Source organism: Netta rufina (assembly GCF_964035555.1).
Source record: "Netta rufina genome assembly, chromosome: 8".
Classification (NCBI taxonomy): domain Eukaryota; kingdom Metazoa; phylum Chordata; class Aves; order Anseriformes; family Anatidae; genus Netta; species Netta rufina.
Genome location: NC_140131.1, coordinates 15,326,475 through 15,353,354, shown reverse-complemented (window position 1 = coordinate 15,353,354; position 26,880 = coordinate 15,326,475). Strand labels below are relative to the sequence as shown.

General features: G+C 33.6%; 1 protein-coding gene across 1 annotated transcript; it reads left to right on the top strand.

Moving 5' to 3' along the window:
• Window positions 1–440: 440 nt before the first annotated feature.
• ODF2L (outer dense fiber of sperm tails 2 like) lies at window positions 441–22,443 on the top strand (the record flags this gene model as incomplete). Its single annotated transcript, XM_084291163.1, is given in 15 exon segments — window positions 441–593; window positions 5,044–5,106; window positions 6,969–7,034; window positions 8,473–8,589; window positions 11,795–11,980; window positions 13,246–13,355; window positions 14,162–14,297; window positions 14,877–14,987; window positions 15,201–15,212; window positions 15,216–15,305; window positions 16,394–16,494; window positions 17,816–17,923; window positions 18,026–18,188; window positions 19,209–19,334; window positions 22,315–22,443. Coding segments are annotated over 15 exon segments (1,671 nt in total).
• Window positions 22,444–26,880: the final 4,437 nt, after the last annotated feature.

The following is a 26,880-nucleotide window of genomic DNA, read 5'->3' as shown; positions in this document are numbered from 1 at the left end:
GCAGAAGGTTTTGTTTGCCTGTAGGCCCTGATACTTTGACTTGGACTTACAATGGTGTGGGCAGCATCATTTTCCTGTACAGCTACAAGCCAGGAGCTTTTCCAAACTGGGAAAGGAGAAAAGCTATTTCTGCCTCAAAATTGGCTGATCTCTGCTGTGACATAATATCTCTGCTTTCACTGAGTTTACCTTTGCCTCACAGGTAAGGTGTGTTTTGCAAGTTGTCAGTTTGAGGGTACATCCTATGGTATCACAGGATTGTACGCTTATTGAAAACAATAAATGAAAGTGAGATTTCTTTGATCTTTAAAACTCCTTTTAAATAATTTGCCTGAAGAGCTGACTTGTTTTATGTTGATATGCCTTGAACTGGGAAGGTGAGTGTTCTAATAGGCAGTGATACTAAACAGTACATGATTATGAATATATTTCAGGGAAAAATGTGTGTGCTGCCAATTACATCTGGAGAAGCAGGAAAACTCTGTTCACTGATTCAGTTGTATAAAGACGATTATTATAGAACTAAAAATGCCATCCAAAGTGGAAAATACTTTACTGATCTCAGCAAAGAGTATGACCGTCTTGAACACCAGGTAAGAATATGTGTAAGACACAGTGCCAATGCAAATATAATTTTCTTATGCAGGTCTTTAACACTTAATCTTATCATTTTCTTTGTTAGACATACTTGAAAAAGTTTTGTTGTTGTTGTTGTTGTTGTTTTGTTATGTCCCATGCACAAAAGTAGTTCCTGCAAAGTTGGAAGGAATTCAAAGGGCTAAACGTGACCTTTCATTGCTGACTTTCTTAGTTCTCCTTCATAAGTCATAACCTTTTCTTCTTGCAGGATAACAGATGGCTATTTATTCTGAATATATATATTTTTTAATTTTAAATATATTATTTTTGATCTTTAGGTTTTCAGAGAGCTAGCTGCAAGGCTACAGCATGAGGCTTTTTATTGATCATTACAGAGGAAGTAGTTGAATAGACAAACTGTTAGAAAGACAACCATGGAAGTAATGGAAAATGGTATTATTAATTCAGGACCAGTCACTCCCAGTTCTTGGAAGTCTACTGAAAAATTCCCTTTAATTTTCTGACTAATTACTCTGGGGTCATAAAATGACCATTCATGTTTACAATTTACTTACTCTGTGGTAGCAATTCTGATGCATCATAGTCAGGAATGGATTAAACTAACTGAGTGCATTGTTTATAAGCTTGCAGAGCCTACACAGGAGGAAATTTGGAAGCAGAGTTGGGGTCCATGTCCTGATAAATACTGGATCAAGATTACAGAACTGTCACCGCTGCTTAAAAAAAGGTCACGAAAAAATCACATACAACAAAGCTTGAATGAAAATGCATCAAGAAGGTGTGCTTCAGGCAAAGATAAATGGTAAAATGTTAAGATATAAGGAACGTATTTATAAGCTACTTAAGCATTTGAAGCTTATGAGTACATTAGGTCTGTAAGTATTGGCCTGTGAAGGCCTAAATAGAGAGCTGGCATAGATTGGTGTAAGGATATTCTTTTTTTTGTGTAGGTGTGGTGGTGTTATCCTGATGGGCAGCTAAACTCCACTACAGCTGCTCTCTCACACCCCCTCCTTGAAGGAGAAGGGGGAGAAAATACAATGGAGTGGGCTCCAGGGTTGAGAAAAGGATGGGGAGATCATCACGAGCAAAACAGACTCAGCATAGGGAGATTAATATAATTCATTACCTATCACTAGCAGATTAGAACAGTTAGAAACTAAAAGCAAAGTAAAAACACCTCTCCACCAATCCACCCTCTTCTACATCCTCCCCCAAAGTGGTGCGGGGAAATGAGGGCTGCAGTCAGTCCCTAATGCTTCCTCTCTGCTGCTTCTTCACGGTCCCTCTCTGCCCCAGCTCCATGTCCCTCCCATGGGATGCCATCCTTCCTGAACTGAGCCCACATGGGCTGCCCACAGGCAGCAGGCCTTCAAGAACTGCTCCAGTATGGGTCCTTACCATGGGGTCAATCTGTCAGGAGCAAACTGTTCCAACGTGGGTTCTTCATGGGCAGCAGCTCCCCCCAGATCCCCTACTCCACCGGGGGCTCCTGCACAGGCTGCAGTGTGGAGATCTTCTCCATGGGCTGCAGGGGGACAGCCTGCTCCAGCTGGGGCCTCTCCACAGGTCACAGGGGAACTGCTGCTGCGTGCCTGGAGCACCTCCTGTCCTTCTGCACTGACCTTGGGGGCTGCAGGGCTGGTTCTTACTCCTCTCTACCAGCTGCTGCTGCATAGCAGGGTTTTTTTTGTTGTTGTTGTTTTTTTCCCCTTCCCTTTTCTTGAATTTGCTCTCAGATGCCCAACCAGTGTCACCCCTCGATTCAATTATGGCCAGCAGCGGATCCCTTTTGGAGCTGGCTCTGATCTGACATGGGGCAGCTGCTGGGCTCTGCTCACAGAAGTCACTCCTGCAACCAACCTCTGCTACCAGGCCCTACCACATAAACCCGATACATTAGGCCCTTCTGAAGAAAGACTAATTTAATTTTTTTTGGTTACAGAGGCACTGCATTTTCAGTTGAAATATTACAATACTGCAAATGAATGAAAACCATAAACCGGTCACTGTTAGGAGGGTATTTTATTAGAATTTTCTAATATATGATTTCAGTGCAAGATACTTTATTTTGAATTTTTCACCTTTAACATAAAATATCTGTCAGCAGGGGGCAAATGCTCTTTTGAGTAGTAAGTACAAAGTAAATAATTTCAAATATGTATTTGAAAACAGTGATGTAGAGAAGCCAAAGTATGAGGTGCATACCATATCAACTTTACTATGCATGTTAAAAAAAATCAGTTGTAGAATTCTGTATGAACTAGACTTATGTGTCTTGCTTATTTACTTACTTATTAAGATAAGTCAATTTGCATTTATTATTTTGCATGTGGTCAGGCAGAAGGAAAATGCCCCTTGTGAAAATGGTGCTTTACAGGAGGTTTTTAAAATAGACATGGAAATTAATTCAGCAGAGGACTTCGTGCCAACTTTTAAAGATGTTATTAGTAGAATAGAAAATGTGAGTATATTTTAGTCAAAAGTTTGTATGCATTCTAAATGCCGCATTCAAAATAAATTATTGTTTTAATCTCATCTCTATCAATGTCTGTAGAATTATTAATTTAGAAAAGCTTAAGTTTTTAATCTATGAAATGCTTGCCACATTTACAGAGGCCATATGAAAGACTTCTCAAAAGAGCACAGAGAGGTGTGAGTTTTCCAATTTTAACCTGTGTTAGGTATAACCTGAACCTGGAGGGCCATAAATGGGTGGTGAATGTTACAAGCATTGCTAGTTCTTTTACAAGAGAGATACTATTTGCTCACTAATTAAGATAAATGCATTTGTTATCTTTATGTTGTTGATTTTGCATGCAGTAAAAAACCTTCTTTACAGATATTCTTTAAAATCCTGCATTTTTTTTTCTTACATTCACAAATTAATACAGCCTGACTATAGTGGGGATTTTTTTTTCAAATTTTTTAAGTAATTTCTCTCTTTAAACTGTCATCCCAGAGTTCCATTTGAACTTTTCCCAAGAACATTAACATGAAACATTCTGTATAATTATGTGCAGATAAGGATAGGATGACTCCTTTGCATGGGTTTCCAGTAAAGCTTTTGATGACAAAGTTTCCACTTGTTTTTGTTTTGTTTTCCTTGTAGCTAGTCTGACTGGATTTACTCCTTTAAAGTGAGATCTGGAACATTTATCAGAAAGAAAAAATAAAGTTGATAAGCATACCATATTTCTGTTAGGTTGGAAGATGAATCTGTATGCCTCATACACAGTTTAAACACTACTGAGGTAGCATTTTTTCTTTTAGTTTACTGTGTAGTTGCAAACATTTATTAATTTTTAGTGACTGTATTTTAAAGCCAAATTTGAATATTAATAATATATGTTTGAGGAAATACTGTAAATCATCTATAATATCTTCTTGTTTATGATGTTTTAATAGGTTTGTAAACGTTCTGTATCAGAGATGACAATTACTGGTACACAAGAGGATTTCCTGGTAGAGGAATTAGAAACACTCAAAACCGCAAAAAGATTGTTATGGCTTTCACTTCAAACAAGAGAACATGACCATGTAAGATTATCTCAAGTAATCAAACCTGTGGGAGCCAGAGATCATGTGCAAGACAGGTTCTGAATACCTGGACTATGGAGACAAAGGGAAATGCTTTAAAATAGTGGGAATGCAGAAAGATTAAAGACACAGATTCTTACTCAGGTGACTGGGCAGGTAGGATGCAGGAGCTTGTTGGGCACAGGTAGTTCCTGCACAATACAGTTTACAGAGCTAGCACAGCAGGTACTAGAATGCCAAGCTTAACTTAATTTGATTGTCACTGTGCTGTGGCTAATAATTAAATAGCTGCTACATCCATGTTCCAGGACATTCCATGGTGCTGATTATTATTTTATTGTTGTTCAGAGTTTAGGTTTGATTGCATAAGATGCTGACTCACTGTTTTTTTCTTGGAGACAGTAGGTTCATCCCCTCACCGGTGAAATTAAAATGTTCATGATTTACAATATGAAAATCCCACCAGATTATTTATGTGGTTTTGTTTGTTTGTTTTCAGATTGAAAGTTAGCCCCCCTCCAAAACTGATACTTTAAAGTAAACATTTAATTGACAATGTTATAACTAATTCTTTCGGATTTTTAGTAATAGTTAACATAGGTTGTTTTTTGTGATTTCCCAGCCTTTGTTTTCCTTTTCAATTTTCACATTCTCATACCTAAATGAAGTTCCTAGAAGCCTTTAACATGTAATGTTAGTCTTTAAAATATTATGGTTTGCTTATCTGCTTTTACTATTCGACCACGCATTCAAATAAGATTTAAATATTTAAAGTATTTAGACTCCTTCTCACTAAAATAAAAACATATCAAATTATGTGTAGGAAATTCAAAGCCATTGAAAAATGCAGAATCATTTATAATCTGAAGTAATTTGTTAATATTTCCTGCTTTCATCTTACAGTTAAGCAGCAAAAATATTCACACTTTGATACAGAAGTTAAGTGAAAATGAAATCCGAAATGCTGTAAGTAAATTGAAATTTCTGCCTTTTTCTGTTCTACTTTGTACACCTAGAAATGGTTATGTTGTAGTATCATCCAATTTTGTGTTAAAGTGGCAAGATGGACTTAGGAACTATACTGATACAGACTATTAATTAGCAACACTGAACAACTACCACTATATTATTGCATATTTTAGGATATGCAGTGCATTTTAGTATTCCTTCTGTTACAGGGTTGAATGCGTTGCACATTGTCTTTTTTTTATTTTTTATTTTTTATTATTTTTTTTTTATGTAGAGTAGATTCAGAGTAATCATTACAGTTACTGCAAATGAAATAAATACTGCCATAAGATTACATACTGGCTCCGCTTCATGCAATAGTCTTTCAACTTGTCTTTTCTTCTGACATGAATAGGCAGGTAAAATAGTGAACTTTAACTTTTTTCTTTCTTGCTCCCACCAAAAAAACAAAACAAACAAACAAAAAAAACACTTTATAAATTGGTTCTGATACAAATTGACGGTACCTACGTAGCCGTGACGATTGAGTAACACAGCTTTGAAGCAAAAGGAAGAAGCATTTAAACCCCCCTGATTCCATTTCCTTTATTGTCATTTACCAACATTAAGAAATATACTAATAACAAGAACCCTAAAATTCAAATATTTAATTCAGACAAAATTTTTCATGAATGAAAAAAAAAAAGGTATTTATTATTACCTTTTTTGGGGGGATGGAGGTGGACTACTTATGGAAACTAATGCTTCCATAAGTAACTTCCAATTTTTTAATGAAAGGATTAAGCATATCCAAATTCTGAAGAGAGAATGCAAAGAGATATGTCACTCTAGGTGTCCTGCTTAAGAACACTAATATTTTCTTGCTAAGACTAGAATAAAGTGTTAGCCTAATGTAACAGATGAGGAAATTTAAAGCACTGAAGGCTGTGATCCTGCAATTTTACAGTCTGCCTGTGGAAATCAAACTCCACTGCTGTCAAGAGTGTTAATTTTACTTGTTATGCTCCCAGCTGCATTCCCGACCTTTCACTTGAGTTTTTCCCATGGTAAAGGTAGCCCTGTGTAGCTTGGGAAAAGAGAATAGCAGAACTGCCACTTTCAGGAGTAGTCTGCAATCTGATCACCTGAAACCCTCAAGATACCCTATGTAATTTGTCCAAAGTTAAACAGTGAATAACCAGAAATGCGGCTGAGAGTCCATGATTTCCAAGCAACCCAACCAGTAATAAAATACTAAAAAACCACAATCTTTTATATTTTAAAGCTGTTCTTTATTTGATCAGGCAATCTGATAAATACTGACCTAAGAGCTAAAATAAAAGAGGTCTCCACTCAAAAAATGTGTTAGTTGGATTTTGTTCACAAATGCTTATTAGGCCTACGGTTATGTTGTATTAGCTTTTTGTTTTCTAAGATCTTTGGACAGAAGCCTAAATTTCTGCTCTGTCTATTCATCTTTGCTTCTCTTGCCCTCCTCTTCTCCCCCCATCACTTTTCTTACTGCCTATTGTGTTGGTTTTTGTATGTTTGTTTTTAAGCAACGTTTTTTCTCTGTGTAGCAATAAAACAAGAAAATATTAAGAACAAATTGATTTGGAGGAAATTGTGGCAAATGTTTCAAAATAAATCTTAGTGAAATTAATCAACCTAGTGCCTATTATGATCTATACAGTCAGAGTAAATATTAAACTTCATCAGATGTTTTCAGGTACATAGTTGAGGTATTTGTGGTGTATCATCACAAAATGGAATCTCAGTTATTTTTACAACTGAAATACTTATCAGTGTACATTACTGCTGCATTTTTGTGTAGAAATAGAAAAGTAATTTTTGTTATTTTTTTCCCCATGAAGAATCTCAGGAAAAAAATACTTGAAAGGGAGAAACGTGTCAAAGAACTTTCATTCATGCTTCAGTTTAAAAAAGTGAGTGACCAATTATTTTGAAATAAATGTTTTCTTCCAATGTACTAAATTTTTATTTACAAATTTAAAGTTTTGATAAGAGCAATTATTTCAAAAGATTATTAAAAAGGAAATCTGAAAGGCATTTCTATATGAACATATATTCAAATCTTCAAGACCGTATCCACACCTATTTAAGAGTATAGATTATCCTTAACACTATTGCACCGCAGTTCCTGGAGGGTCATAAATCCAGACTAATGGCTTTGGACCCCTTTGTGGCTTCTCCTTTGCAGAAATTCTGGAACAAACTTTTACAGTGAAGTAATACAGAATAAACTAAACTGATACTTTCACAGTTAGTATCCATGGCCCTTTGGGACTCAACAAATAAGGAAGGGTGGTGTAGACAGCAGATCTGATACCATCAAAGGCTGGAAAGACCTCATTGCTTCTCTGAACCAGGCAAAGGAAGGTGGAGAAACAAGATTAAAAGAATTGTCTATGGACAATACAAGGATATGATAACAATTTCAAGATCAGTGTGGTTTATACACAGTTTAGCAATCTGTTTTACAGTACTCTTATACCTGAATTGCACTTAACATGTATGTAGTGCAGGGTGGCCCAGAATTATAGAGTAGTCCCAGTTAAATCTTTAAGGTGTACTTTGATTTTTGTAGCTCCTTAGGGTTTATTGAAATCCATGGCTTTTCTCCATTATTTTTTTTCTCTCAACCAAGAGAATTACCTCGCAGAACTCAGCATTTTCTCAACACAATTTTCCCCACTAGCCTTATGCAGACTTGGAGAAAGCATTCTGCAGGTTCTAGGTTCCCTAAACACAACTTGGAGTTCCAATCCACTAGGACTGCCTGCACATTATTGCTTCATTGTAATATATTGCCTCAAAAGCAACAGAACACCCTAGGAGGTTTGTTTGTTTGTTTTTGTTTAGTATCCATCCCTTGCTTCCAAAATTAGCTATATAGTATAATAAAGGTTAAATGTATTCAATTGGATACAGGCTTAAGCATTTCTTAGCAAAAAAAAAAAAAAAAAGGAAATGGAGTGATTGCAAATAAAACATACAGATCAAAGGGATGTCCCATACCACATCGTGCCAAGTGAACAATACTTCCTCACTTGGCAAAGATGCTGGCATGTCCTTTTATTTATCTGAAAGTGAAGCACCATGTTTTCATAGAAACATCCTTTTGCTTAAGAGAATAAATGCTGAATAGGGTTGTTTACTTCTAAGAAAGTCCTATAAAAATTCTGAAGATCATAATGACAGCAAACCTCAGCATAGATGGAGTCTACACAGCATACCATGCCCTGACTAGAACTCTGCCTGATACTGAACAGTTTGGGGGGCCCAGTATCTGAAAGTATAAAAGATTATCTATCTATGCTATCCCCTTGTTCCTTTTCAGTTGTGTTTATTTCTCTTTATTAGATCAATGTACTGAAAGAAGACCGCATGTCAGGATCGGCAAGCACAGTAGAAGCTCACCTGCAGTGTCAGATTCAAAGAAAAGGAGTGGAAAATGAGGAATTAAAACTGAAAATACAGGTAACATATTTTTACTTGTGTTTAAGTTTATATGTAAATTAAGAGAGCCCTACTATAGTCAGAGTTTAAATCACAACTGAGAGTTATATCTTTTTTAGGTATTGCTTTGATTTCAACTTTTTTTTTTTAATATACATTGATATATTATCAAATCAAATATATTTTTTTATTTATTTCTGGTATCATTTGAAATAAACCCTTGGTAAAAGAAAATTTTGAAACAACAACAACAAAAAAGAACATTTATATTTTGCACAGTCTGTCTGATTGTATTATTTTAATTGCGAATTTACTTTTTTTTCTTATTTTCTCAACTTGTCCACATTGAGAAAATAAAAAAACCACTCCACTAAAGAAAAGTTAAGCACACATAAAAGTATTTACACTCTCCTAATTTTATTATCTGAGAGAATGATATCTATCCTGAAGCAGTGTCCATATAATAAATAGAAAGAAAGAGACAAGTCCTCAGAATGAGTCTGTTTTTGTAAGCTGTTTAAGATGAAACACAGGTGCGAAACACACCTGTTTCTTTCTATAAACTGTGGAAGACTCAATAAAGCTCTTAATGCTGACTAAGAGAAAAATGTTTGGGTCTAATCTCATTTTGTTTAAGATAGATAAAATGTTTTCTGCTTTTTTCAAGATAAAAATTAAAACAAGCAAAAGGAAGATTTAGGTATTTACAGCAGTTAGTGGAAAAGTTAGGTAAGGGAAAGTTCACGTGCCAGGGGCTGGAGTTATAAGCAGTCTCTAATTTTAGTATTTGAAGCTTGCAAAAAATGTAGGTATAAATGAGAAAAGCTTGTAAATTAATAATATACTGTTTTGGAAACAAGTTTTTTTTTTAATAGTATGCACCCCCATACAAGTTGTATCATTTGAGCTGGTTAATGAACCTATAGCAACTCAATGGAAATTAAAAAAAAAAAAGCCACTTACATTTATGTCTATATAAGTACCTCGTATTTTCCTCTGAATAAAAATTGCTTTCTTGTTCTGCCTAGTGTAGTTATTAAAATTACAATATTTTCCTTAAATGATCCTTGAATAATGAACTTGATATATAACTGTATTTTCTTTAGATCCTTATGTAAAGGTTTCATTTGTTTGTTTTTCAAAAAGTGCTGAAGTCGGTTGCTAGCGGGTGATCATCTTGTTAGCATCTAGACAAGAGTTTGGGACTGCTTATGAAATTAATTCTCCCTTTAAATTTACCTCAGCCACTGAAAAATACTCAAAACACCTATTTTTAGTGTGATTGTGACCCCCTGCGGTTATAACGGGGGATAACAGTTGTTTGCTTTTATCAGCTTTAAGGAAGCCTGTATATAGAATGTTTATTTGCTGTTTGTTGAAGTCATTTTTCCCACAGGTCATGTGTTTGTTTATTAAATACACTCTAAGCACCTATATTTGAAAAACATTTCCTGAATATCCTTTTTTTTTTTTTTTTTTTTAATCATTTAATTTTTAGAAGTTGTACTTTTATCTTGTTAAGTCCAAGTAAGCTGAGGCCATCTTTCACGTTGCAAGTTACATAGATTTTGCGTTGATTGTGGGTAAGTTTTGGGGCTGTTAGCAGCACCTTTACTGAGAGATATTCTCTCCTGTGCATATTATGTGCACATTATAGCAATTGGTAAATAGTGTCATGAATAAGGCTGGCAAAGTAGCATAGTTCCTAGGTAAATGGTGTGTCACTGTGGTCTCATTCAAGTAGATCACAAGTTAAATATTAGATGTTAAATGCATGTTTCTAACCATTCTTACAATTGGGTTGTTTATCAATGACTTGAGGGGAAAAAATTACACTGGTAGGCTACTGACATTGCCAGAAGAATAATAAGTAATATGAATGGAACTTGCATGTGTCTTTATGAAACTAATTGTCTACTGCTAGCTTGTTTATATTTTCGGTAAATTATAGTGACTTAAAAATAATGTGTCTGAGATTCTTGAAGCAGAGTCCAATATGACTTCTGTTGTATGTCATCATACAGTGTTTTAATGTTTGGTCTCCTTTTCTATTCATATTTAAATAGAAAGCTTATATGTAGATGAAAAATATAGATGTCAGGAAGTTAGAGAGGTCAGTTTCCCAGATCAGATGGGATTAGTAAACTGTGTTCATGAGACATTTCTGGTTAGTCAGAAACATTAACAACAATAGAAAGGATTATATCATTATAGTTGTAGAACCCAGATTTAATCTCAGTTGAATCATGTGTATTTGATAATGTAATTAAATGGATGAAAAATACATGAAGGCTGTGAAATCAAACAAGGGGAAATGAGAGTCACAATTTGTCCATACAATGTGTGATGTCCTACATTAGTTTAAGCTTTGTCATAGCCAGTTTTAATTATATGTTGAAACTGTCTTTGATAGTCTTCATCACATATAAAATGCTAGATTTTTTTAAAAAAATTACTTACTATGCAATTTTGTTTCATTAATAGAGTGGTGCCATTATATGCATGGGGGAAAAGTCAGAGATCTTGCAAGAAAATAGTATATTGCCATCTAATAATAGAACATATCATAGACCTTGGCTTTTCCTAGCTTGATTTAAAACAGAAGGAACAACAAAAGAAACAAACAAAAATTAAACAAAACAAAACAAACAAACAAAAACAAACAAACAAACAAAAAACACAAATTCAAGATTCAAGATCTTAACTTTTGTTTTCAAATTTCATATGCAGTGTTACTTACCTCCAGTCCTAGTTATGAACATGCTGACTTTAGGTTCAGAGCACTGACTGCTAGCACATCAGTATGTATCACATTATTAAGGTGATAGTCTTTATAGAATTAAAAGAATGACATAACCACATTTATTTTCCATCCAATAAATGGGTTCAGTGGCTGTGCCACATCATCTACATTGAAATTTTACATTCATTGCCAAGAGCACAGCCAATGGTTAGATTGGTGTCTGTCCCACTACTCCTGTTTGTTTCTGTTTCTATTCCTCCTCAACCTTTTCTCTTGCTCATCTTCGTAATGAGATTCCCAACATGTATTTTCTCTTGCCTACTTCTGTACACACCTTGGCTAGCTCCTTGTGTCAACTACAAGATACAGAGACATTAATGGAAACAGATCAATATTTCAGTTGATGTTCCTCATTATGATATCTCACAAGCTGATTTGTAAGGTACAGAATTTGAAAAGATATGATGTTTAATTATGCTGCAGACTCTAGAAAAGAAAATAGCAGAGTACAATCTTCAAGTTGGAGAATACAAGCATCAGATATTAGCCTTAAGGGAAACAAGTGAGCAAGAGAAGACTGGTCTGAGAAAAGCAATCACATCCCAGAAACGAAAAGCTGCGCATTTTGAAGAAACTGTGAAAAACTTAACCTCCAGAATAAGAGAACATGTAAGTGACTATACTGTGAGTAATGTTGCACTGTGTTCTTTTAAACTGAAGATTTGGGAGACTTTTACCTTTGGAAAATGGGAAAGTTGGTTGTTCATGCTATGTTTGCATCTCTTATTTTTTGTTCTTCAGTTAAGGAAAAATTTGCTATAAGTGACCTGCAAACTATTAGTGTATTCACAGCCTTTCTTTGATAAAAAAATTAGTGAATGTCTTAAGCCATGAGGTTGTATGCTCCAAACTGTAGTAAATGAGAGGAGTCTGATCAGCTTCAATTACACTTTTTCTGATCTTTCTGTTAGACCTTTGTGGAGATGCACTGACTATTCTCAGAAGTATGGTACAGTAGCTGGCAGTTCAATTGGGGGTTGAAATCTTTATCAGTTTAGGGCATCCCATAGGGATAGTTAGCTTTCTATTTCTAAGCTGCTTGCTCTGGACTTTTTCAAAATCCAAACACAACTTCCTTAATCCATATTGTTCCTTGGATTCTTCCGTGTCCCTTATATCTGTACTGCATGTAATTTTTCAAAAAGGCTAAGTGGATCAAAACTGTGCTGAGATCTTTATTGACCTATTTGGATTTCCAAATAAGCATGTGTTTTCATACTCTTGTGTGCGTTGCCATCATTCTGGATACGTCAGTATTAAAGATGTATTTTTCCAGTTAGTATACCTGGAGATGGTTATAGTTTTTTTGTTTTCTTTGATCTCTGTGAGAAGACAGTAATAGTAGTAGTACTGAGGAGTGGCATTTGTCTAACTCCTAAACTTGTGATGTTTTGCAGTCATACTATTGTTTTCTTTGCCCATAGAAGACATACTTTCAAGATAACATGTGTTGGTTAATGATCCATACTTCTCTCAAGGACTTTATATAACATTGCATTTCTTATCATGCTATTGTTTTTTAAATTCTTTAAATGTTTTGGCAGAATTTTATTTTGTTACTAATGTAATTTATATATAGTAGGGATGTATTGGAGAAATATTTTTGTTTTAAGGAAATACTTTAATCTTAAATGCTGGTATATTCTGAAGTTGATATACAGCACCGGTGTTTAACTATCTCTCTGCCTTGAAAGCAACTTTAAATGGGGATAGGGTTTTTTGTTTGTTTTGAGACAAAAAGACAAAATTAATGTTGTTCTGTACTAGGGAGTTCCAGTAGTGCCAGCTTATATTAAATAGCTCTTGTGGTTTTTGTAGAATGAGGTGGCATTCTTTATGACACCCTTCTGTTACATGGTATGTGATTCATGTAGGAAGTCAAGTTGTCTGAAATACTCTCAGCTTCTGATGTCTGGAAAAATCAGCATGATAGAATAGTAGAAGAAAAGACAATGTTAGAAATTCAAACAGAAGACCTTAAGAAGTAAGTTAAACTGTTGATTGTTGATTTTATAGTTTCTGTAAACTTGATATTTAGTTGTGTATTAGTGTTGATAATGTAAGCAAGTTCATGTGTCGATATTGTAAATTTTTGAGCAGAGTTTTATACTAGGAAACTAGAACAAATGTGAAATGCAACTAGAATTATTACTTTTTTAAAATTAATTCTCCTGTGGAAGTAAGGAATATGTTATTTCTCTGGCATTCTTGCTAACAGTCTGAGTTTGCTAGTGACTACTATTCTGCTTCGTCAGAATCATTTAATAACTGATTCAACAGCTTGAATCAACCCTTGCATCTGCTGCAGCATAGAAGCTTCTTACTTAGGCTTCCAGTTTCTGCTCTGGACAAAGGAGTAGCAAAATTGTTCTGGTTGCATTAACGTCTCACGACACTAGTGGATGGTTCCTCTCAAATACACATTTGAACAGCTTACTCTGCCTTGGAAAAGCAAGGCAAAACTGTCCAATCTTATTCAAACTATCCAGTCAATGTACATACAGAATATGCCATACGTCCACTTCCTTGATGGATCGCATCTCTTTTGGAAAATAACTTATTTCAACAGATACTGCTTTCTTAAGATCTTTAAGACATTTAAACATATTTTCCATTTTCCTTTTCTCTTTTTTTTTTTTTCCTGTTTTCTTGTAATAAATAAAAACAATAAAGAAATGTATCTTAAGTTTAATTTATCTTTAAGTTTATCTTTAATTTATCTTTAAGTTTAATTTGCATAGTGAGAATTTTGGAAATATCTTATGCAGAAGTTCTTGCCTATCTAACAAGGCAGGTCACAAGCCTTTTGGAAGACCTGACAAGAAAAAAGGAATACAGAAGAAACTCTAATGAGGAAATTCTTGGAAAGCTAAATCCTGTTAACTCTGAAAATGAAAAGATTTATCTTGAAAATGAAAAATTAAAGGTGAGATGGTTGTAAATTACTGAGGAATGGCTCTGTATTTCTGATATATTAAAAAAAAAAAAAAACAAAACACAAAAAACAACACATATTAGTTCACTTTTGCCCTTCTGCCCTTCTGTCTAGAGATACCACACTTGTAGAATAATTTTGCCACCCATTCTTTTAGAGCAAGTGAAATGAGGCATTTAAAATTTATCTACTGGATAGTAGATATCAAGTTAGGAACAGGATTTTCTAATCATCCTGTTTAACCAGGATGCCATTTATTTTACTGTCAATAGCTACAAAATTGTTTACCTAGAAATTTTCTTTAAATTAAAAATAAGGTTTTGCAAACATAAGAATTAAGTTCACCTTGATTACTAATTTCAATTTAAGTTTCCAGATTCTATAGTGTATTTATGTTCCCAAGTAAATAGTCTTAAAGCTGATAAAAGAACTGTGGACTAATGTTTTTGTTTGATGGGATAAATAGTTGCCACTCCTTTTAATGTCTGCAGGTCACTTTATAGTAATATCATATTGTATATTGTGTTATTTTAACAGCACTGTAATGCTTTTTTCCATGTTTTAATCAAGGTTTCCCTTGTTACATTGGAAAACAGTACCAGTTCTTTTGAAAATGAGATGTTAGATCTGCAAGAAAAGGCAAAGTTACAGGAAAACCTTGCTGAACAGTGTAAAATTCAGGTGACTAGCATATTGAAACATTAAAATATAGGATTTAAATCTATAAGTAGTTTTGAGGAAATTATAAAGCTTTTATTTGTAACAAAACATTTGTTGTCATGGTGGTTATAATGCTGTTGTAATATAGGAATGACAGAAGCAATACAAATAATCCTATCTTTTCTGGATTTAAAAAATAATAAAATATATGGGTATAAATATATTGTGTTGTTGGTACAAAAATTATAAATGGAAGTAGAAGGATTGAAATCCAGATATGAAACAGTCCTAAATAAAAACAAAAGAATAACAGAAAACAAATGTTTAGAGAGAGATGAGGTAAGTTTTGGAGTATTACAGCATGCTCCCAAACAATTGTGCAGGACTTTGATCCTTCATATGTTAGCGATCCACTTACTGTAGTAGTATCAAGGTACTGGCTGTCTTCCTTTTTCCATCTACAAAATTGTACTTAAATGCATTGAATGTTGTACTGACTGTTACTTGCGAGTGGATGTTTTTTGCATATTATACATGTACAATTGCAAACAAGTAGGAAAAGGTTCTTAGACAAATGACTATAGGCTTGGGCTGCTATTTTAGAATTCATTTTTTCACTGTTAAAAATACAATTTTGTTGATTTAAAAACTAGATCTCATGACAGAACATCTGTGAAAGTTGTGTAGGGAATAACTTCATTTTAAATAGTAGTTAAAAGAGAACCCATACAGAGATGAGATTTAATTTTTTTCAGCAGGTGGAGCTGAATGCTGGAACACATGGTAGGAAAATCACTTTCCTGAGTTCCACTGTTTATCACAATACATTTTCTTTTCAAGCAATAAAGTTGGGGCAGGGACAAGTCTTGCATCGACATGGTTTTAGAGAATTGAATTAGTCCTCACAGAGGAGCATCTCTAATGTTCATTCTATTTCATACTAACTTTATTTTTCCATGATTCAGCTGTAGAATGGAGAAAAATATTTTCTGATCCCATAAATAATATTTGTGCAGCATTGTACGCAGCTTTAGATGGCACTAGTTGTTGCCTGCTTTTCAAACACTGCAATACTTGTATGGCCAGAATTTTTCCTATAAGCTGTTTAGTATGTTTGCGTGCCATCTTCCAACATATATTATGATAAAAATAAAATAAAAATTTAGGTGTTGCATGATCAGCTGCTAACACTTGCATAATTTTGTAAATGTTCATTATCAGTGTTACAGAGTCTTTAATGACATGTAGTCAGAGACAGAAATTTCCCCAGTCATGAACTTGTAACTTTGTTGGGTTTTTATAAAATAGATGACATTATGCAACCTGTGTAGAATTTCAGATTTACTACTTGCATGGAAAGCTATTATGTTTTATAACGCTTAATTTATGGTTTCACGCTTAAGATTTTTTACTGTGATATTATGCAGGTGAAGGACAAAACAGAGGCTGAGTTAAAGGATTTAGGACATGTTTGTGACATACTGAATACAGCTGAGGAAAAGCTGCAAGGATTTCAAGAAAAGCTTATGTACTAGGAAAGGATCAGTGCACAGATAGGCAAAAATCCTAGGGAGCTACAGGTTCAGGTGCCTAGAACACAGCGATTTTTTAAAGATAAATCAAAAAAATGTGAAAGTCTCTGGAATACTTTTTCCCCCCTCTATTAGTGCATGTGCCTGTTAAGCTGTTTCCTTTGTTTGCTTCATAAATCAAAAGCTCAGAAACTGTTGCCAGAAGTACTTATATGGGTTCAGTATGTGACAAGAAATCCTACTTACTTGTCTTTACTTTCAGATTTTCTATTTTCTAAATAAGTATATTCTTGAACCTTTTGCATAGTTATGAGAAATCTTTCAGGATTCTTCCCTGGAAATAAATGGTCAAATCTAAGTATTATCTGTATCTTGTGGAGTAATTTAATACCACATTCATTTTGTTTTTAATGACTCATTTATAAACCAGACAATATTCATACAGAGAAATAGCCATAAATTATATTTTTAAGATAATCAACTTACTACCCCTATGCTGAAGGTTTCTTCTACCCCCAATCTGCTAGTAGAGCAGCCTATATAATTAATGTCAGCAAATTCAGCCAGGTTAGCTCAAGTTAGTGAATGGAACTGCTTGAGGCAGTCCAGTGAATGATGGAGGTTGTGTTATATTGCGGTGCCAGCAGAATGATGATATGGCCATTTACTGCTGATCTGAAGCTGATGGTTGATAGCAGGAGCAAAAATCCCACTGCTACTGTTATGGGATTTAAAAGAAAACAAAAATCTGTCAATCTGGATGATGGGTAGGGGTAAAACAGTTTGGCTTCTTATTTCTTTTTTTCCATGTCCTGCTAGTGATATACCTCTTTTCATGAACTTGATTATCTTTTTTGATTATAAATATTTACCACTTTCTGAAATCCTTTGTTAGTGCTACCCTGTTCTTCACAGGTAACTGTGTGTGTGCGTGTGTGTGTGTATATATATTTATTTTTTTATGGTTTCTGTGACTATAGAGTGAGGGAATTTATTCTTGCTGGGATTTAAAGCTTAAGAGTTAAAATTCACAAGGAGATAGACCTGGCCAGCTCTCAATACACAACGCTGCATGGGCAGCATATGGGTTTTGTTAGGATTTCACTTTGTTACATAGCAGGTTATCAGTCTTAAGTGATCACATGAAGTTTTAGTCTGCTACTTTGACTGCATTTTTATTTGTTTCAAATATATGATAGTTCTTACATGAGTATAAGATAGGATGTGCTTGAAATTGAAGTTAAATAATTTGACTGGATTTTAATAGGCAGGTTTACTTTACTTTATAATATCCTGCATATAAGTCTCTTCAACTAGAAAGGAATTGTCATTTTCACAGGAGGAAGACAACATAAATTCCATAGACAGTCATTCCTTGGAAGTAGAAAACTTTAATATTCAGAAGAAATATGAAGATCTTAAGAGGTAATTCTTTAAAAAATAAAAATAAAAAAAATCTGACTGTAAATAATTTCTTTACTGATTTGCTGTAATGAATTATAATACATTAATCTCTTTTGCCTAAAGGAAATTAGACAAGATAGAATTTCAAAATGAAGAACTTGCTTATCAGCTTAAAAAAGAAGATGAGAGTCTTCAGTGCAGTAAATTGCAGCTTGAAGAGAAAATTGCAGAGTATAATGATTTAACCAGACAACTGGAATCTGCTTTGGAGGAAGGGAGAAAAATGGTATTGATTTAGTGCACCTCTTAGCTTTGTTTACTATTTTCTACTTTCATATGATGTTAAAAACAAGGGAATAAAAGATGGGAAAAGATTATTTGCATATAATTGTTAAAATTTACTTGGAATTCTGGCTGTTTAAATATGAATCATGCAATTCAACTTCTTTCTGGAATACAAATTGTATTGAAATTAATGACAAAGTTCAGTGAACCAACATTTCACCATCATTTTTGGGACAAATCAAAGTGCTTTAACTACATGTACTTAAATCTCACAGAGTGCAGGAGGTTTCTGAAAAGAATCTTAATTCTGCCCTCCACAATTAATTTTGCAGTCCACAAGAACTTTGGTGCTAAAGTCTCTCTAATTTTAGAGGAAGAATTTGCACCCTTTAAGTAGAGATTTTTTGTTTACACAAAGGATGCGAACAGTATGGCAGAGGAAATGCAGGAATTTAGATTGCAGTGTATTATATTAGTTTAATCAGAAAATAGGCATGAGGTTGTAATTTCCATCTCGGCTTATTCATATTGACTGTTGGACTTGATGATCTTAGAAGTCTTTTCCAACCTCAGTGATTCTATGTTGAAAAACACACTATCTCAATACTATTTCTCAGTACTGTCTGAGAATATAGATCTGGTTCTGAAAAAAATAACAAGTTGGGGTACACTTACAAATTAGTTACTATTAGTTACTTGTGTGTGTGTATATATATATTTATTATTATTATTATTATTATTATTATTATTATTATTATTATTATTATTATTATTATTATTATTATTATTATTATTATTATTATTATTATTATTATTTTATTTTTTTTCCAAATTGAAACTTTATTCAAATTCAGCCAGAGTACTTCCCAGGTTTTTTGTAGTTTCTGTGCATGGGAAATAGCTGAAGTGTTAGGTAATGGAATGGGAAATAGAGCTGTTAACGCAAAGGTACAAGAGAATAGTTTGGTTTGGGCTTTAACTGCAAGTAAATGTAAATATGTTCTATCTCGTACTATAATAGGTAGCTGAAGAATTTGAAAAACTGTCATACACAGAACAACCCCTTCAGACAAAAATACTACTCCTTGAATCTGAGCTGAGAGAGTGGCAAGAAGAGAAAAAACAACTTCTCTGCAGATTTCACCATGTGAGTAAACAATACTGTTTATGACTTAAGAAATTACATACGACATCATTGTTTCCATAAAGTTTTTTTTACTGAAAACCACTATTTTAATAGAATTGATAAGCATTTTAGGAAACAGCAAATTAATTCAACTTAACAATATACTTTGTATACTTACATTTCTAATAAACTCAACAGATGTTTAGCCTATCTTAATAACTGGAATAGCATTGAGTTTACGTCTCTTATGCAATCCAGTTTTCCCAGGAAGCCAATATAAAAAAAAAAAAAGACTGAAATTTTAATTTCCCTCTCAGATTAATCATCTTCAGTAAGCATAACTAGATTTGAGTAATAGAATAACAGTTTCATAACCACGTAGTGGTACCTTTTTCCACCCTGAGTTGGTAAAAGAATCTGATCTTACTGGAATTTGTGCAAAACTTTCAGTTGCATACTGATGTTGCACATAAATGTAATTAGTAACAGAAGAGATGTTTTGTTTTGTTTTTCAAAGTTTCAGCCTTCTAAATGCCTAGTGTTTGATATACAGATACTTATCTTCTTAAACTGTGGCTCTGCTGAATAGGTATTTTGGATGGGTAATACTATCTGAAAACCAAAAAAAGTGTTGGGTTGGAATATTCTAAGATTCATTAAAAATGTTTTAATGAATCTTAGAAATCTCTTTTCATTGTCTCTTAATAAAATGACAGCCACACCTGAATTCCCTACACTGGCAGTGGTATATCATTTCTTCAACCAAAGTTTTACTACAGTTAAATATTTGTCCAGCAATCAGTGATAATAAAGTACAAAGCTATTTAAAATAAATATAAATGGTGGTAAAAAGGCACTAAAAGATACTAAAAGATACACTCCTAGACTCTCAGAAACAATATTATGTATTCTGACTTAAAGCTTTCAAGACTAAAATCTTAAGCCAACCTAAATGCAAATTCTATTCAGGATTCATATACAGCATCAGAGATGTAGTTCCGTGTTTGATATGCTTAATTTTTATCTGCATCAAGGGTAACTTAATGTCTGCATTTGCCCAAAGATAAAAGTGTTGTTAAAACAAAGTCAGACATTTAAAATTATTATTTCAAATATATATTTTTTCATAGTAATCTCTTACTATGCTAAAATTAAGTAGAAGATTAGGAAAATTTTCTTGCTTTCCGTCCCAGAAGAACACTCAGGTTGAATTGGGGTATAAAATTTAATCATATTGAGCCAGCAAATTACCACAATATCTTTGCTTTAATTTTAAGAAAGAAATGAAGTTCCTCGCCCTAAGGAGGTGTATTAAGACTAGGCATTCATAGCTTTATTTTTTTTTTTTTGGGGGGGGGGGGGGGGGAAGGAGGGGGGGACACACAACAGTGAGAATGTAGTTCACCTGAAAGAGATTTTAAAAAAAAACACCTCTTTATTGAATCCTATCCCTTATCACCTATGTTCAGTGATCCCAGTTTGCTTTGGATTTTAGGAGTTTTTGGTAGTAGAGTATGTGTATGGTGGTGTAGAAACAGTGTATTTCAACTTTATATTTTCTATTCTTGTTATGAAATCAAGTGTAATTTGGGAATCCTTAACTAGTTTTAAAGCCCTGGAGCCCTAATTTTAAAGAACCTGAAAATGTACAGCATAGTGTGTACCTTTATTATCATAGAACTGTTCTGGTCATCTTTAATATAATACCAGGGTACAAGGAAAAGAAACAATATGGAAAGGGTCAATGCCAGCACTTACAAGACAGAGTTACTGTTACGTACACTGTTATTCCTTTTCTGATGTCTGAGTGTACTTGAGATTGGATCCCAATTTATTTCTCTCTGCAAAAATTGGATCCAAAATTGGATCTCTAGCACATGGCTCTACTTCAAGCTATTTGCTAATATATTTGCTAATTTGAATGAAAATACCAGCATATTTCAATTTCTAAATTCTGAATCATTATTTGCTTCTTATTCAATTTTAAGTGCTCACACCAATGACTGGAGGTAAAGAAACTCTCAGAATCACCAATCCTAGATAATAAGAAGATAGATAATAATCACCGATCCTAGATAATAAAAAGGTCACTTGCCAGAATACTCCTGCTGATCGTTCTGTGTGAAAATAAAAGATTTTCAAATGGTTTCCATTTTACAGTTAAAAACAAATGCAAAAGGTATTTGTCTGAGAAGAACTGTTGTAACTTAATTCAGAACATACATGTTTTTTTGTTTGTTTTATAACTACATTTACATACATGTATAACCAGCAATGCATTATAGAAAATAATGATTCTATTCACCTTGTTGTAATGAAACTGGAAACAAAATAGGATTATAAAGGTAACTATTTTCAGTTAATCATTCTAGATAGTTTATTTTTCTAGAGCTGAATTTAAATTGGAAGGTTTCAATATAATTACTTTTTAAAAACTTATTTTAACCAACTAGCATCTGAAACCTGTAATAGGTGTAAAAGGAAACTCCTGAATACATGTAACATATGTGTAAATATAACAATCTCAGCTGTACATCGGGTATGGGTCTAATGAGCAGGTAGTGCTGCAGTTAGTCTTTTAATTCTTGTTCATTTTTTTGCTTTATTTTTTAAAATAAAGGACCATAGGCAACAAAAATCATGTTACAACAGAGATCAGTAACTAATGTTTCCTTGAAAAATCAGCTTTATCGAGTCTTAAGTCAATAATAGAGTTAACATGCTAGGAATCACTTATGACACAAATTTAGTTTCTACACTGCCAGGCCTTTTTTTTTTTTTTTTTTTTTTGGATTATAAACCTATTTAAATATGTTCATTTTGGTTCTGATTGAACATAAATCTTCTATGTCTTGAGGCCCTTTTGAGGACCTTATGTTTTCAGAGCCCCTGAGAAGTTTGAGTAACTAAGGCTTATAAAATGTAGGTAGTAATTCTATTACATTAATATTTTGGTTTGTATTTTATTTCTAAACTGTGTTGTGTTACTTTTTTTCTTTAGAATGAAAAGCGCCATGAGATCAGCTTGAAAGAGCTGGAGAACAGCCTACAAAGGTCAGAAAACAAGAACCAGAGCATCCTGAATTATGTGCAGTTTTTGAAAACATCATACATAACAATGTTTGGCTGAATCCTTTAACTTCATTAATTTTAATAATAAAGAAACTTTACAAGATTTGGCTTTAACTCTTGTTAGAGGCAATGCTATTGAGGCCTCAGAATTTTGCTGGATTGAACTATATTAGTTTAGTTTGTTCTAGGAAAACTTCTGCTATGGATCTGGAAACGTGGGTCAATAATTGTATATCCTATTGGTTGATTACATTCAGATGATTTAGTTGGTATTACTGATATAAATAATTGTATTATTCATGGAAAAGAAAAGAAAAGAAAAGAAAAGAAAAGAAAAGAAAAGAAAAGAAAAGAAAAGAAAAGAAAAGAAAAGAAAAGAAAAGAAAAGAAAAGAAAAGAAAAGAAAAGAAAAGAAAAGAAAAGAAAAGAAAAAGCAGTCCGTGATAGTAGTGAAATGTGTGTAAGTGTAGGGTATGTAGAGTTGTAAATTGGCCTGTGAATTTACCATGTGTTAGGTCTTGTGCTATAATTTCTTGTGTGTCCTTTTAGTCCAAGGTAAATGCCAGTTTATCAAAAACTACTTTGCAGTCTCACTGGGGGAAGATAACACCCATGGACTGGCTGTATAATAATTTGCTTATCTTTGTTATTAATTATTATATATTATTTATCAGTCATTATCCATCTGTTACTGTAGAGATCTAGCTACCCAAGGTGATGACACACATTTTGTTAAGACAAGCAGGAATTTAGAAATAATTAGGTTCTCTTCCTTTCTTTTTCCTGTAATTTAGCACCATGTGTAACGTGTAGTGTATTACACAATACTGAGCTGTGTGAAATGCTTGCAGCCACCAGGCTGTTCCATCCAGCCTTGTTCCCTACATCCCACCATCCCATTATGAAAAGGAGTACATCTATCTTTTACAAATATAATTAGAAAAGTATTTTAAATATAAATATAGTTTAAGTTCTGAATGTGTTGAAATACCCTTTCATGTTGACACAGCTTCATTAAGACATTTAAGTGTTTCTCTGTTTGAGTACAAAGCTACCATTCCCTGAGGTAAGACTTACTTATGCCTCAGGTTATATGTGTAAATATTCAGTTGATACAGGACTAATACAGAAAAAAAAAAAAAAAAACACACACAATTCTTATTCAGAAAGTAGCTGTTCATAGGCTTATAGAACTGTGATATGCTTTTTTTTTTTTTTTTTTCAGAATAGTACATTCAGATAAGTTAAATATATGTAATTTATAGTGCATATTTAAATAAAATTTTTGGACTGGAAACAGGTTGGTGCACACTGTTTGTTATGTGTAGTATTTTATTGTTATTTATTTGTAGAATGTTGATGTTCTTTTTTCATTATTTTGCAAATGCTCATCCATCCTAACAAACACTGATATGTCATAATTATCTGCTCATGTATACTTTTTTGGATAGAAGTCCATGAATAGCTTTTAAAAGGTTGTCCTGAAAAATTGCATGCTTTTCATTGATTAAATGATACAAAGACATACAGTAACTTGATTTCAGCCTATCTGTTGCTACTCAGGAAATAAGATCTTTTTTTTTTTCCCTTGCGTTATTTGCCAGAAACAGATCTGAAGTTACTAAAGTTGTTGACAGCTTCAGGTACCTCTTTATCTGTGAATGTCCTGAACAAGTTTGTATATGGCAAGTTCTAGATGTATATAATCTGCATACTGCTTGTTACTAATTGTATATCTTTGGACTGTAAGTGGCTCATACTCATCTACTTCTGAATTGAGACAGAAAAATTCAGCTCTGCGTGAATTAACCTGTGTAGACATTGGATGTTTTTGAAACCTCTAAACCAATCAGATACTTGGTTTAGTTGATAATAGGCATCTGGAGCCACTCTGTGCTGCAGAATTGTTAAGATGTAAAATGTTATTAACGTATTATGGAGAAAAAGATTCATTTAATCAGAGAAGAACAGTGTATTTTACATCATAGAAGACAGAATTAGAGAAGAAACTTGTCCAAAAAGAGATGAGAATAACCAACATAACTGAGTTTAGCTATTCTGAAGGAACCATAGAGAATATATTTATCAGTGTAAAGATCAGCTGACGTATACAAGGTATGTATTGAATATCAGACATTACTAAATTCTGATCTGTACAACACTTTTCCTGTGGTGCACAAGTGGGTTATTCACGTGGTGCTGAATCCTTTAACCAAGTCTTTAGCTGCTGAGTAGCAAAAAAAAAAAAGTTAAAGTGCACCTATGTCAATTGGCTGTGGTTCACTTTGACCCTAAGGGATATCTTAAGCCTGGGTACAGGAGATAATTTTGGTGTTTATTGGAGACAAAATTAAGCCAATTCTGCCATGATGGTGATCACAATTGGCCCATACAACAAAGTAGCCTGGACAAACAAATAAGTTTTGACAAGATCAATTTAGTATGCTTGGAAAATAGCAGCTGAGTTGTAAAAATGTGGGGTTAATGACATTGCATGTTCATAATAGACATTTGTAATGTTATGTGGCCAATTTAGTTTTAGATTGCAAGTAGAGGAACCATGTATTAAGAATTAATACAAAATATAGCTTACTTGTGCCTGCAATACTATATCCAAGTGTGTGTACTTAATCTCTAGAAAGAGCAATTGGATGGAATCATGACAGCACATACAGTCTTTGCATTTCCCTATACTGCATTTCCTATAGTATTTTGGAAAATGAGACAACTCATCCCCCCTTAGTATGACTTTTTATTATTATTTTTATTATTTCTTCCAAATGACTGACTACCTTGCTAGTTCTGTCAGTTCTGTAATGCTGAGCCATACCGATGTGTGTGTTCTCTAGTAAGCTGACTGACAACACTGAAAGAAAATAGTCCCTGCCCCATATCAATGACTGCAAGAAATGTTTTTTTTTGAAGTACTGCCACTGAAAACATGCATCTGCATCTTTAGTCATTTGTACTTTTTTTTTTTTGCTTTGTTCTAATTCATATGCCACTGTTATAGATTGTTTTTTAACTTCACTTCTAAGTCAATTGATTTTTTAAAATTATTTTTTGTATGAATTTCATTGGTATTTTTCTAATCTGGTTAGTGACAAAATTTGCCATTCATTCACATCATTCAAGTCAATTTCAGTTTTATTTAACATGTTGTCCTTCGGTTGTATTTGGCACTAGAAAAACATTCCAGAATTCAGTTTATTCTGTAAGCTGTTTATTAAATGTTTTATGCTTTTCAGACAGTAAATTAAATTTGGATAATGCTTTTTTTCCTCTCCTCCTCGTTTCCAATTTATTAGTATCACTGCTGTTGTTTCTTTCTTAAGCTAAAAAGGGAGAAACCCTCCATGGATTTTCAACCAGGCAGCAATGTCTTGAGACATAGCATTATGAATTTCCTACATGAGATATGAATCACTCTTTAACTTCAAATTTTCTAGTTATGTTTTGTTTAGAGTATTCCTACATTTATCATCATGGTATCAGAACAATTCCATTTATCTATTTGTAAAGACTTATTTTGGAGATTTGACAAACATCTTGTTTTCTTGAGCGCTCATCTATTTTTCAGTTATGTCAGTTTGCCTGGAAAAGGTGTTGCCACTTTTTTACAATTCTGGTCTTGCTTATTTCATTACACCATCTCATGGCACTGCTCCTGAGCTATTCAAAATAGTCTAAAGAGGGAATGAGACATGGGGTCAAAATATTTAGTGCAGTTCTGGTTTTACTTTTTTTTAAAATGTAGTTTAGAATCAAATATTTTAAACTGTATGATATTTCTTATCAGTGCTTTGCTTACTGCTGTACATGTTTCCTAACATGACAGGATTTCAGTGTTACAAAAAGCAAAGTGCTCTGAGGTTGGTAAGTTCACTTTCTGGCTAGTGAATTTTCTTATTCAAACAGACTTTAGGAGCTTTAATTAGGATAAATTGCAAGCAGTTACAGTCCTGAGATGCATAGACTTTAAATGGTTGAGCTGAACTCCCAACTCCTGCAATTCTTTATCAGTGATAAAAATAGAGGGTAACACATCAGTGCCTCACTGCTGTTTTTGAGAAAGAAAGTATTTGAAGCAGAAGATCATTATCTTATCATATGCTTTAGATTTGTTAATGTATGGGAACATGGAATTTAAAGCAGAGGTCTTTGGGCTACTTGGGGCCCTACCCCCCTTTAATCCTATCTGCCAAATAGCTCATTACAAATGGCTTAAGGTTGATAGAAGAACTTTATCTGTTTCCTATCTATGGCACAAAAACTGCTATAAATCCTGTTGTAAGATGGACTCCTTCCAGCAGGAGAACAGAAACTCAGCTATTTCTCTCTGGATACCTGCCTCCTTGAGGACTTCCTGTGCAGAAGTTGTAGCGATCACTGGATGATTGGTAGCTCTATGTGAACAGCTCATCACTGCAGAGTGATAGGTTGCTGGCACAAAATGTCTTTTGAATAGTCTTTTTATCTGACTGATGGTGAATAA